General features: G+C 38.5%; 1 protein-coding gene across 2 annotated transcripts in view; it reads right to left on the bottom strand.

Annotated features, from left to right (window-relative positions):
- Positions 1-330: 330 nt before the first annotated feature.
- The window catches only part of LOC125028246, a 21555-nt gene continuing 6882 nt past the window's right edge, over positions 331-15003 (bottom strand). The window contains exons 2-12 of one of the 2 annotated variants that reach the window (XM_047617662.1): positions 13589-13754; positions 13047-13158; positions 12390-12531; positions 9622-10024; positions 8743-8909; positions 4625-4761; positions 4229-4372; positions 2847-2987; positions 2135-2249; positions 1465-1647; positions 331-1081 (exon numbers count right to left, since the gene is read on the bottom strand). In XM_047617662.1, the coding sequence (XP_047473618.1) occupies positions 438-1081; positions 1465-1647; positions 2135-2249; positions 2847-2987; positions 4229-4372; positions 4625-4761; positions 8743-8909; positions 9622-10024; positions 12390-12531; positions 13047-13158; positions 13589-13707 (2307 nt within the window). In that variant the 5' untranslated portion in view covers positions 13708-13754 and the 3' untranslated portion in view covers positions 331-437. The remainder of the gene's footprint in view (positions 1082-1464; positions 1648-2134; positions 2250-2846; positions 2988-4228; positions 4373-4624; positions 4762-8742; positions 8910-9621; positions 10025-12389; positions 12532-13046; positions 13159-13588; positions 13755-15003) is intronic. The other variant, XM_047617664.1, reaches the window with a different exon arrangement.

The raw sequence follows: 15003 nt of genomic DNA, 5'->3' as shown, positions 1-15003 counted from the left end.
ATATATAAACATGGATTTATACTTAAATGTTATTTGTATATATTAAAATTAATATATATATATATGAATATATACATTTATATATACAAATATATATAAATATATATATTTATATGAATATGTATATATATGTATATATTCATTCATATATATATACAAATATATATATGAATATATATATAAACATATAAATATATATATTAATTCATATATATATACGAATATAATATATATATAATATATATAATATATAATATATATATAATATATATAATATATAATATATATATAATAAATATTGTATATATATATATATATTTATATATATGCACATATGGTTATGAAAATATCTATATATCCATGTGTGAATGTATGTATGTCTGTAAGTACATATACGGATTTATACATAAGTCCGCCCTGCCTGCCGCCCCCGCGCCTCACAGCCTCTCGCCGCGCGTCGGCTCGGGTGTCGGGCAGCCGATCGACGCTTGAAGGTCGTCGATGTTCTCGTAGATCGGCTCGTCGTTGGCATAGATATTATCTTGGTGTTCGGGCTGTGACTCGGTCGGCTGCGTGGGCGTGCATTCCATGGGCTGGAGGGAATCGAGGGTGCTGTGGGCGTCCTCGTAGACCGAATCGCGGGGAGAGGGCGTGGCTTCTTCCCTGGGGAGGTCGTCATGGGCGGTTGTTTCGCGGGCGGCGGTCTCATGGGCGGCTTTCGGGCTTACGTTCCCGTTGGCGTGGGCGGGCGCCGTATTCCTCCTCGCGGCGATGGGGATGGGCGGCGGCGAAGGCTCGTCACTCTCGCCGCACCGGTGGGCGTGGGGACCGCCCTGACTCGGGGCGCGTTGACAGTGCTCTGGAGACACCTGGTCCTTGGGCGGGGGCGGAGGGGGGGCCATGGCGAGGAGAAAGTCCTTGGGCAGCACGTCGTGGTAGGAAGCGTGGGCGGCCAGTGGGTGGGTCCTCACCACGATGTCGGGGGCGGCGCGCAGCATGTCCAGCCAGTGGTGACGCCCGTCCTCGCCCACGCAGCCGCCCAAACCCACAAGGCACGACCCAAGCACTCGCCGCCCGCAGCCTGTGAGAGGAGGGTGGGCGTGAGATTGGGGGGAAGAGAGAGACACGGAGAGGAAATAAAGAACGATGATGTGCGAGAGAGAGGAAGGGAGGGAGGGAGGAAAAGAGAGAGAGAAAGAGAGAGAGAGAGAGAGAGAGAGAGAGAGAGAGAGAGAGAGAGAGAGAGAGAGAGAGAGAGAGAGAGAGAGAGAGAGAGAGACATACGGAGACAGTGGAAGACTCAGAGAATAAGAGAAAGAAAGAGGGATAAAGAAAGAAAAAGCAAAGAAAAATAAATAAAAAGGAGAAATAACTCCCAATCGAAAACCTCCCCATCCTGCAACAAAGACACAAAAACAAAGATTTAAAAAAAAAAGGGAAGAAGAAGACTAAGAATTTACGCACCTGGCCCGGTTCTCTCTCTCACACTGAGGACGAGGTGCGTGGCGTCGAGGTCCAACTCGGGCATGCGAAGGATAAGGTCCTCCTCGAACAGCGTCATCTCACTCTCAATGGGACGAGGGCTCGTTCGACGCCAGCAAAGGATGGTGTTGTTAGTGTACACTGTAACTTTGACGTAGACTTGCACTGTAGAATGAATGAAGGTGAATTTAGGTGAATGTTATTAAGATTCTCTGTCTCTCTTTATCATTCTTTGTCTTCGCTAGTCTCCCTTCTTCTTTCTCTCTTAATTGTTGCCTGTCTCTCTTTTCTTTTATCTTTTTAATTCTGTATATCTGCATTAATATATTTGTTTATTATTCCTTTATCATTTTTTTCTACTCTTATTCTTATATTAGTATCTATCTATTTATTCCCTATTCATCTATCTATCTCTTTTCTCTCTCTTTACAATCTGTATATCAATATTCATCTATTTATTTCTTCTTCATCAACCTATTTCTTTCTCATCTCTTTATATTCTACATATCAGTATTTATCCATTTTCCTTTCATCTATTCACGTCTCTTCTCACTCTACATATCCCGCATATTTATCAATTCCGTATGTTTATCAACTCATATTCCATTCACCCTTTTATCTCTCAGAAAAAAACGTCCCACGCGCGTCTGACCTGAATCACGTTGGTTATCGTACTGAAGGCCGGCTAAGTGAAGGACACTGATGGTCAGGTCGCTGTGCTCCGAGTCCCAACTGAGTCCCACCTGCAGCTGGCCACCAAGACCCACCTGTCGAAGGGAAGGGAATGTGTACCTTAAAAAAATGAAGTGAATAGATGGAAATTTGTGTTTCTTAAGAGTTTTTGGTTCGTTTCTTCGTTGTTGAAGTGTAGATAGAGGGAGAAATATTTTTTTTTTGTATCTAAATATGAGTAGGTAATGGATCCATAGTTAGTCATAAGGAGGTGGGAATTCGCGTTTCTAAGGATTATAACAAAGAAACAGAAACTCTTGTTTCTAGAGACTTTGGTTTGTTTATCGTAGCGAGACATAAACAGAGTGAAAGAAATTCATGCTCTTATTTTCTGCACTTTCCATTAATTTTATTTATTCATTTATTTATCTATTCTTGAATTCTATTTTACTATTATTAATGAACTGCATTCGAATGATTAATCAACTTGAATTATTAATCAATCCTCCAATATTAATCCTCCATTATTATCAATTATTAATCAATCCTCCATTATTATTAATCAATCCTCCATTATTAATCCTCCATTATTATTAATCATCAATCAATCCTCCATTATTAATAATCATCAATCTATCCTCCATTATTAATCCTCCACTATCATTACTCATCCATCAACCCTCCATTCTTACCTGCTGGTCCGGTGCGCTCTCCTGCAGGTGGAGAGTGAGAGGCCCGGTGTCGAGGTCTAGGGATAGGCCTACCCTGAACCCTACCTGAGACAAGGGTACGGCTGCGTAGCCAACCACGACCCGCCGTCCGCATCCTGTCACCTGCGGAAAAAGTGCGGACGGAATTTGGGTGAAAAGAGGGAGGGAGAGAGAGAGGGGGGGAGGGGGAGGGAGACGGAGAGGGGTGGGGAGAGGGAGGGAGGGAGACGGAGAGGGAGAAGGAGACGGAGAGGGGGGAGGGCAGAGGGAGAGGGAGATGGATGGAGGGAGGTAGGGAGAAAGGAAGAGAGGGAAAGAGAGAGAGAGAGAGAGAGAGAGAGAGAGAGAGAGAGAGAGAGACAGTGAAAGAGATAGTGAAAGAGAAAGAAGGTTTGAGAAAGGACAACACAAAGGAAACCAAGATAAAAGGGGAAAGGAATGAAAGAACTATAAGGAAGGAGCCAATAGCGATATGGGAGGAGCAAAGGTTGAGAAAAGATAAGAAAGGAAAAGAAAATAAGAATGAAATAAATTCGTAAAATCCACTTGGGCGAAAATAAGGATAAGTAAATACCAAAAATAAAGAAAAAAATATGAATATAGAAGAACAAAAATTGTGATGAAAATCTTTTTAAAAATTGCAAAAATTAAATAGGTAAATAACAGAATGTCAAAATAGGTCGAAGGAATCGAGACTGTGATATGATAATAATGATAATAATAATGATGACAGTAATAATAATAATAATAATAATAATAATAACAATAATAAGAATAAATTTTAAAAAAACATATATATATGAAAAAAATCAGGCTACGGACTTAAAAAGATTTTGATGGTGAATGTTAATTATAAGTAGACCTAAAGCGATGATTGTATTTACAATCAAAACATTGTGTCGTATTTCCATTATCCTCTCATTCTGTGACAAAATATAAATACAGAATTGCTTTTCGTAGTGATATATTAAGTGTGGTATAGAAATTATGTAATGGGCAAGTTCGAATAAAAATTCCTGTTAATTTCAACTTTAAATTCCGTCTTCTCTCGTCTGAGCTTAATGGTAGCCTGTACAAGGAAATTATATAAACTTTACAGCATATAGGAATATTTTTTTGTCGTATTTCTTCAGTTCTATATATTATTTTTTTTCTTTGCAGCATTATCTATTCTGTTTTCAAAAATACTGTGAGGACTTTCACCTCGAAGTTACACCATCACTGAAATCAAGGGATAGTATACGATACACATACTATTTACACCTACACCCATTCATTGGTGTAAATATACCCCTCTAAACCAAAATTATAAAAGGACAGGAGGAACCCAGCCTTTCGAATCTCAGCGGCAGACGCGTACGTACCTGGCAGACGGAGAACCTGAGGGTGGCGTGGGCGAGGCGAGACGGGCGGGCGGCGTGGGTGAAGGAAGCGTTGAACGAGGCATGGGTGACGGCGGACACAGCGCGGGTGTTGAATCTCACTCGTTTCTCTGGGAGCATTACGGCCTTTCGGGAGGGAGGGGGTCGTTGGAGAAGAATGTTAGAGGTGGAATAAGTGTTATTAATGAAATAGAGGTTGATTTGGTTGTCTTCCATGTTCCACACACACACACACACACACACACACACACACACACACACACACACACACACACACACACACACAAACCATCCCGTCCCCTCCCTTAACACTAAGAGCGTTAAAACCAACAGCCGCCCTTTCTTCTCACAGACACAACAGCCCGAACCACAACTAACCTTTGTGTAAGTGTCGAGAGGTTCAGGACCGAGTCTCAAAGGCAGGTGGTCAGCGGAGAGAATCATAAGCTTCAGGAGCCTCGTTCTCACTGTGTAGCGAACCCGGACCCGCAGTTCGCCCAGACCGCACCCGCCGCCTGGTATGACGAGGGGGAGATTGTAGTATTGTCGGTATGACGAAGGGGAGGTGGTTGGTATTGTTGGTATGACGAGGGGGAGGTGGTTGGTATTGTCGGTATGACGAGGGGGAGGTGGTTGGTATTGTCGGTATGACGAGGGGGAGGTGGTTGGTATTGTTGGTATGACGAGGGGGAGGTGGTTGGTATTGTCGGTATGACGAAGGGGAGGCGGTTGGTATTGTTGGTATGACGAGGGGGAGGTGGTTGGTATTGTTGGTATGGCAGGGGGAGGTGGTGGTATTGTTGGTATGACGAGGGGGAGGTGGTTGGTATTGTTGGTATGACGAGGGGGAGGTGGATGGTATTGTCGGTATGACGAAGGGGAGGCGGTTGGTATTGTTGGTATGACGAGGGGGAGGTGGTTGGTATTGTTGGTATGACGAGGGGGAGGTGGATGGTATTGTCGGTATGACGAAGGGGAGGCGGTTGGTATTGTTGGTATGACGAGGGGGAGGTGGTTGGTATTGTTGGTATGGCAGGGGGAGGTGGTGGTATTGTTGGTATGACGAGGGGAGGTAGTTGGTATTGTCGGTATGACGAGGGGGAGTTGGTGGTATTGTCGGTATGGCAGGGGGAGGTGGTGGTATTGTTGGTATGACGAGGGGAGATGGTAGTATTGTTGGTATGACGAGGGGGAGGTGGTTGGTATTGTCGGTATGACGAGGGGGAGTTGGTGGTATTGTCGGTATGGCAGGGGGAGGTGGTAGTATTGTTGGTATGACGAGGGGGAGGCGGTTGGTATTGTTGGTATGACGAGGGGGAGTTGGTTGGTATTGTCGGTATGACGAGGGGGAGGCGGTTGGTATTGTTGGTATGACAAGGGGGAGGTGGTTGGTATTGTAGGTATGACGAAGGGGGGGCGGTTGGTATTGTTGGTATGACGAGGGGAAGTAGTTGGTATTGTAGATATGGCAGGGGGAGTTGGTGGTATTGTCGGTATGGCAGTGGGAGGTGGTAGTATTGTCGGTATGACGAGGGGAAAATGGTATTGACAAGGGGTGGTGGTGGTACTGGTGTTGGTATGACAGGAAAATGGTGGTTATGGCAAAATGGCATGGCAAGGGGAAGTGGTGATATTGCTGGTATGATAAGGGTAAAAATGGTAGTAATGGTGTTGGTATGATAAGGGGAAATCGGTGGGATTGGTGTTGCTATGGTTGTTTGTATGGTTGGTATTGGTATGTTGGTCATGGTTGTTGGTATTATCGTTGTTATAGTTGGTATTATCGTTGCTATGGCTAGTATTGTTGGTATGGCAGCTATTAGTATTGGTATGGTTGGTGTTGACATAATTGGTATTGGTATTGGTATGGCTGGTATTGGTCGGGTAAATTTTATCGCCATCATCACTGCGTTAAAGTCATTAGTATTCCTCTACGGTAATCATTACCAACATATTTTTTTTTTTTCACCATTTATCTCCTCTTTATACAATCGTAACATACTATGCATTAATTCACCACTGCTATGAGATTCCCATAGTATCCATCCACTGCTATGAGATTCCCATTGTATTCATCCATTGCTATGAGATTCCCATTGTATTCATCCACTGCTATAAGATTCCCATAGTATTCATCCGCTGCTATAAGATTCCCATAGTACCCATCCACTGCTATAAGATTCCCATAGTATTCATCCACTGCTATAAGATTCCCATAGTGTTCATCCACTGATATAAGATTCCCATAGTATTCATCCACTGATATAAGATTCCCATAGTGTTCATCCACTGATATAAGATTCCCATAGTATTCATCCACTGATATAAGATTCCCATAGTGTTCATCCACTGCTATAAGATTCCCATAATATCCATCCACTGCTATAAGATTCCCATAGTGTTCATCAACTGCTATAAGATTCCCATAGTGTTCATCCACTGATATAAGATTCCCATAGTATTCAACCACTGCTATAAGATTCCCATAGTATTCATCCACTGATATAAGATTCCCATAGTGTTCATCCACTGATATAAGATTCCCATAGTATTCATCCACTGATATAAGATTCCCATAGTGTTCATCCACTGCTATAAGATTCCCATAGTGTTCATCAACTGCTATAAGATTCCCATAGTGTTCATCCACTGATATAAGATTCCCATAGTATTCAACCACTGCTATAAGATTCCCATAGTATTCATCCACTGATATAAGATTCCCATAGTGTTCATCCACTGCTATAAGATTCCCATAATATCCATCCACTGCTATAAGATTCCCATAGTGTTCATCAACTGCTATAAGATTCCCATAGTGTTCATCCACTGATATAAGATTCCCATAGTATTCATCTACTGCTATAAGATTCCCATAGTATCCATCCACTGCTATAAGATTCCCATAGTGTTCATCCACTGATATAAGATTCCCATAGTATTCATCTACTGCTATAAGATTCCCATAGTATCCATCCACTGCTATAAGATTCCCATAGTGTTCATCCACTGCTATAAGATTCCCATAGTATTCATCCACTGCTATAAGATCCCCATAATATCCATCCACTGCTATAAGATTCCCATAGTATTCATCCACTGCTATAAGATTCCCATAGTATCTATCCACTGCTATAAGATTCCCATAGTACTCATCCACTGCTATAAGATTCCCATAGTATCCATCCACTGCTATAAGATTCTCATAGTACTCATCCACTGCTATAAGATTCCCATAGTATTCAACCACTGCTATAAGATTCCCATAGTATTCATCCACTGCTATAAGATTCCCATAGTACTCATCCACTGCTATAAGATTCCCATAGTATCCATCCACTGCTATAAGATTCTCATAGTACTCATCCACTGCTATAAGATTCCCATAGTATTCAACCACTGCTATAAGATTCCCATAGTATTCATCCACTGCTATAAGATTCCCATAGTATCTATCCACTGCTATAAGATTCCCATAGTAGTCATCCACTGCTATAAGATCCCCATAATATCCATCCACTGCTGTAAGATTCCCATAGTATTCATCCACTGTTATAAGATTCCCATAGTGTTTATCCACTGCTATAGGATTCCCATAGTATTCATCCACTGCTATAGGATTCCCATAGTATTCATCCACTGCTATAAGATTCCCATAGTGTTCATCCACTGCTATAGGATTCTCATAGTGTTCATCCACTGCTATGGAATTCCCATAGTATTCATATAATATTCTTCTCCATCTATAGGTTCTGCCACGATTTCACTCCCAAAGATGGCTGTTTTCATCACCATTATATTAAAGCTTCTGTGATATAGATGCTTTAATTGCCTTTAATTGGCTAACGTTCAGAATATCAGTGCCTTTAATTGCCTTTGCTTTTCTAACATTAAGAATCACCCGAACCAGTATGTTTCATTATCTTTAATTGACTGATGTTAAGAATCTCAGTATCTCTGATTACCTTTAATTGCCTGATATTAAGACTCCCAGAATCTTTAATTGCTTTTCATTACCTAATATTAAGAATATCGGCACCTTCAATTGCCTTTAATTTCCCAATATTAAAAAAAAATCACAGTATCTTTAATTGTATCTCATTAAGAATATCAGCATGTTTAATTAGTTTTAATTTCCCAACATTAAGCATCTCAGCATCTTTAATTACTTTTCTTTGCCCAACACTAATTAGCTTTAATTGCCTGACATTAATAATCTCAGTGTCTTTAATTTCCCAACATTAAAGAATCCCAGGATCTTAATTTCCTAACTTTTAGAATCTCCGTATCTTTAATTGCCGTTAATTTCCCAACGTTAAGAATCTCGGCATCTTTAATGACTTATCTTTGCCCAACATTGATTAGATTTAATTGCCTGATTAAGAATCTCAGTATCTTTAATTACTTATTTTTGCCCAACATTAATTAACTTTAATTGCCTGATTAAGAATCTCAGTATCTTTAATTTTCCAACATTAAGAATCTCAGCACCTTACCCGAGCCAATGCTAGAGGCAGGTGTCCACACAGGTCCCCAGCCATCAATAGAATCCGGGGTCGTGACATCTCCAGGGTCAGGGTAGGTGGGTGACCTGACCTCGCCCTCGTCTGTGCACGCCTGTCTGAGGGCTTCTCGGAGTTCGTCTAATCCCCAAGCCCCTCTGCTGGGTCAAAGGTCATGTGAGGATTGAATGGGGTCGGGTGTGTGGGCGTGGGCGTGAAAGAGTGGACGTTGGAGGTGTGTTTTAATAGGTTTTTTTTCAAGAGGAGTGATAGTGTATTAAGATTAAATACTTGTCTCAACCCTAAAGGTGAGACTCGCAAACAACAATGCTAGACAAATTGCCTCTTTACCCCATAGCATCAGTGTCACTCAGTATACAAAGTAAATACGAAAAAGGGATGGATAAAGCATTAGCATTAAAAAAATAACACAGGAAGTAACATTACCGCACTGTCAATCAATGGTTTTATGAGCTAGTTATTATTCTGTACTACATCAAAGCTACTGTATTCACAGGATAATACGGTTACTCTAATAATAAAGGAAAAGGCCGAAAGACGGTAGTTGGAATTAATAATGAGGAGAAAACTATAACTGGCAAAATATTATCAGTGTGGTTTTACACACACACACGCTTGATATAGATCAACCAAGTGGAATGAATTTCATTGGCTTGTTGTTAAATGTCTTCATCTACCTGTAGATGTTCATTCTTTAATTTATTTTGTATTAATCTTATTTATTTTTTTAGTATCATTATTATTATTATTATCTTTTTTTTTTTTTTTTACATAATTTCTGTCTAATTTGGGACGAGGTAAGGTTCATATGACCCCTCCCTTTGACCTCTTTTGTTGCTTGTCTTGACCTACTTTTTCATGAAGATAGACCTCGGGGGCGGCGTGGGCGTAGCGGGCGACTTCAAGAAGGTATTGGGCGAGGCAGAGCGCGGGCGTGGCATCGGCTGGTAGGCGAAGTTGCCTCCCTGTGTGGGCGAGAGCTGAGGCGTCCCCTGCACAGGAGGCTGGGGCGCTGGCCTCTTCTTCCTCCCGAGGGGTAACGTGAGGGGCGTCGCCCTTGGGGAAGCCGAGCGGGGGCGGGGGGCTCCGCGGGCGTAGGCGGGCGTGCAAGACCGGCACTTCGCGACGGGGGCGGAGTAGGAGGTGGGCGGGCTGTAGGGCGTCGGTGGAGTGTAGGGCGTGGGCGGCGTATAGGAGGGCGGGGGCGTGTTCGGGATCGGGCACGAGCACATGGTGTGGGACACGACCTCCCATCCTGAGGGGGAGGGGAGAGGCTCATGAATGACGTCATTTTTTAAAATCACGCCCCCAATATATATATATATATATATATATATATATATATATATATATATATAGTTTTATATGGATGAATGTATGTATATATATGTATGTATGTATATATATATATATATATATATATATATATATATATAGAGAGAGAGAGAGAGAGAGAGAGAGAGGGAGAGAGAGAGAGAGAGAGAGGTATGTAGATATAAAAAATAAATACACTCAAACCTATACATACACAGATATAAAAACATTAGAAAACAACGGTAATGTCATAGCACAGTAATCCTACAAGAAAAAAAACGTTTACCATTAAAAGGAAAACTGAAAAATAGATTAAACGACTTATCAATCATGAAAGCCTATGTAGCGGTCACCAGGAATAACTGAATCACATTTTTGCTAAAAAAAAAAAAAAAAAAAAAAAAAAAAAAAAAAAAAAAAAAACTACAATGTATAACAGGTATATAAAATAACCCGAATATAAAAAGATAAAAAGTTATATTGACAAGTAATTCTGGGTTCGTTAAAGTGTTTTGGACCTTTGTTAAGACGGGAAGAACTTTGAAGTAAGGTGTACTGTATATAATACGGACAAGAATTGAATATTAAATATTTATATTAGAACCCCTCTAATCCCTTGCTCGGGGATAAGTTTAAAGTAAGATACGGTCAGGAATTAAATATTAAATACTTATTTTTAGAACGCTCTAACCCCTTGCTTGGGAGGAACTTTAAAGCAAGAAGACTGAATACAATACGTACAGGAATTGAATATTAAATACTTAGTTTTAGAACCCCCTAACTCCTTGCTCGGGAAGAACTTTAACGCAAGATACGGACAGGAATTAAATCTTTAATACTTGTATAAGAACCCCCCTAACCCGTTGCTCGTTGTTGTCGTGGGCGGCTTAGGAGAAGGAGACTGAGGCCTCAGCTTCGCCTCAGCTAATTTTGCTTGGTCTTTTCTTCTCCCTTTTTCCTTTTCCTCCTTTTCTTCTCCTTTTTCCCTTTTCCTTCTCTTCTTCATCCCCCCTTTTTTCTGCCCACTCATCTTAATCGTTAACTCATTTTTTTAAATCCTTCTCGACGCAATAGTTGATCATGATGCTATATGAAATTTGATGTCGAGTATATTTATTTATTTTAATAATTAAGCAATAATCATTACATTAAGAAATGAGGGATTATAAGAGAGATAAAAAAAAAGGATTACAGATGAAAAAAAGAAAAGAAAAGGAAGGAATACAAGAGAGATAAAAAACAAACAAGAAACAAAGAGAAATTATAGAAGAAACCAAATGATGATGATAATAAAACAAAGGAAGAATTACTGAAGAAGAAAACGGAGAGCTTACGTAAGAAATAAAATATAACACGATAGAGAAATTACATACGAAACAAAATAACAATAAAGTATAAATAACAATAATGATACTAAATAAAATAAAAAGTGAGAAGGGAAAATGGAGGATTTATAGACGAAAGAAAATACACAAGAAGGGAATTACAGAAGAAGAAAAAAAGGTAATCATAAACGAGAGAAAAAAATGAAGGAGAATTAGAAACGAAATAAAGAATAAAAAAGGAAAGAATTACAGAATAAAATAAAGGAATTATAAACGAAGGAAGAATATAAAAAAGAGAGATTAAAGACGAATAAAGAAGGAGAAACAACAACGGGAAAAGAAAAATGAAAAGGGAAATTCCAGACAAAGAAGAGGAAAGAAAATTTTAAAAAACGATAATAGAGAAAAAAAAAAAAAAAACTAGAATAAAATAAGGCTATAATGCGGACGGAAGAAACTGATAGACTTACATAGTGAAAAAAAACTATTATTAGTTAATAAAATTACATCATCCCGCGAACATGAGTGGAATAAGAATTACTGATATTAATCACTTACACTGCCTACTTACATTGTTAAATCGTTCACTACGTCAAATACATTAAAATCATTTAATACTTAATTACTCACATTGATAAATAATTCACTACATCAGTTACTTACGGTAATATATCATTCAATCCATTAATTACTTACATTAATAAAACATTCACTACACCAATTACTTACGCTAAGGAATTATTCACTACATCAACCACTTACACTAACGAATCCTTTACCACAGGAACCACTTGCACTAACGAATCCTTTACCAAAGGAACCACTTACACTAACGAATAATTTACCACAGGAACCACTTACACTAATCCCTAATCACTCCCTACCAACACTAATAAATAATTCACTCCATTTATCACAACAGTTAATCACCTAAGAAGAAATACTTCAACAACATTCAACAGACGAAGGAACGCCACTCACTATGTACAGGGGCGTTCTCGTCATCCTGTCTACCGTAAACCGTGGGCACTCCTGTAGCACATGTTTTCTTGGCTCTCTCTGTGGGCGTGAGAATCGTGGGCGTGGGTGTGTGGGGCTCGCTGCCGGCATCGCTCTGTGGGATCTTAGGTTGGGAAATAAAGGTAGGAAAAATAAGTATGTGGGTGAGAATAAGCTCCTAAGATTATGTCCTAAGAAACTCAAGTACAACAACTCGTATCTGCCTATCATCAAATCATATATATCTGTCTGAATCTATCATATCTACATGTGTTATCGAAATTTCAATACATAATGTTAAAATTCATATTAATATCAATGTTATATTTCTTCAACAACTCAAATCTATCTATCATATATAATCATATCTATCTGTATCTATCATATCTATTTATCTATATCCATCATATATATTTGTATCTATCATATCTATTCATCTATATCTATCATATCTATCTATGACCTTAAAATAGTCTACATATGTTGTCGAAATTCACCGAACCTTAGTCACGTATCTATGTTTTATAGATGTCTTATTAACTCACGTATCGATTTATCTTACCCATTTTACTTATTAATCGTACTAACTCACGTATCTCTTTGTCTTACTCATTTGTTTTACTTATCAATTGTACTCACAGAGGGGAGGACGAAAGCCATGGGGTGGTCGGACGTTGTGTAAGCTCCTGCCTTCCGCTTGCTCACCAGGAAGGTCGCGGGACTCGGGTCGCCGTCGTGGCCCCGCAGACGCCTGCAGAGGGAGCGGCGGGTGTGTAGTGCATGTGTATATGTACGCATATACACATGCACTGCACATGCACTAATATGCGCCTGTGTGTGTGTGTGTGTGTGTGTGTGTGTGTGTGTGTGTGTGTGTGTGTGTATGTATATATGTATATATATATATATATGTATATATGTATATATATATATACACATATGTGTGTGTGGTATATATATATATATATATATATATATATATATGTATATGTATATATATATACACGTGAATATTTATACATACATATATATATACGTATATATGTATATATATACATATATATATATATATATATATATATATATATATATATATATTACACACACACACACAAACACACACACACACACACACACACACACACACACACACATATATATAATAAATATATTCTTCCCACCTGCACCAGAGGCCGAGACAAAGTCCAGTGCAGAGAAGAGCAGCCACGCCCAGGGACACGCCCATAACCAGGCCACCCACTACTTCTGGCTCCATCTCCGCGCCCACTTGTACACCCATATAGGCAAACGCAGTTCCTGTTATGGCCGATAGCACAGGCAGCTAATCTAGAGATGGAGATATGTCAGTTCAAATTATAATCATAATTGCATGTGTTGATTTACCATCTAAAAAAAAAATAATAAAAATAAATAATAATAATAATAATATTTATATCTATATCTATCTATCTATCTATATATATATATTATGCCGATTAAATGTTCATGTACTGTATCTCACTCATGTAGATCTGAGAGTAAATTTGGCAATAACTTTTAAATCTTAAATGTTCAAAATTTCCGAAAAAGTATCGGACCTTATTTTATTTTACATTCTAACTTATTAAAAAAAAATTGTGATCTCACCCTACACGCATCATTGAGTATATATGAAGTACATATTAAGTACAGTACATATTAAGAAATAGATGAATCCTTATGAAACATGAAAACAATAAGAAAAGCATTCGAATAAATAAAAAAAAAAGACAGAACATAGTATATATCTAGTAATAACATATATAACACTAAACTACAGGGTAAATACCACTAATACCAAAACTATTACCAGTATACAATGAGATTATGAATTATGATGTTAACAATAATAATATTCATAATAATAATGATGATGGTGAGGCGGAGAATGATGACGGTGATGATAATGACAATAATGAAGCTATCGGTGTATAATGATGATAATGATAATGAGTTATGGTGATGACGATAATGATAATAGTTAAAATAATGATAGTAACCACCACTATTACTACTACTACTACTAATAATAATAATGATGATGATAATGATAATGGCAATGACAATAAGAATGATAATAAAAATGACGATAATAACAACAATTTCGATAATAACAACAATGCTATAATGATAATGATGATAATAATGATAATGATAATAATAATTACAATAATATTTACAATATTAATACTACTACTAATAACGATGAAAGTGATACTAGTAATAATAATAGTGACAACAATAATGATACTATGAAAATAATAATATCAACAATAACATTGACGATGCTAATAATAATTACAATAATTATAATAAGACGAATGGTAATGATAGTGACAATATTATGATTAGATATATATATATATTCTTTTTTTTTCTTTTTTTGGTAAGGTTCAGTAAACCAATAATGTTATGACAACTTTAATAATTACAATAAACCAGAAACTCGTCAATTTCCTTTGTTTATATTATCAAGCGAAGCCACGAAGCAAAAGGTAAAAGTATGGACGGAATGTATTTCCGACGAAGATGTATTGTAAAAATATTAATTCTTATT

Source organism: Penaeus chinensis, chromosome 8 (assembly GCF_019202785.1).
Source record: "Penaeus chinensis breed Huanghai No. 1 chromosome 8, ASM1920278v2, whole genome shotgun sequence".
Classification (NCBI taxonomy): Eukaryota; Metazoa; Arthropoda; class Malacostraca; order Decapoda; family Penaeidae; genus Penaeus; species Penaeus chinensis.
Note: the sequence above shows the minus strand (reverse complement) of the source record. Positions and strands in the feature narration are given on the sequence as shown.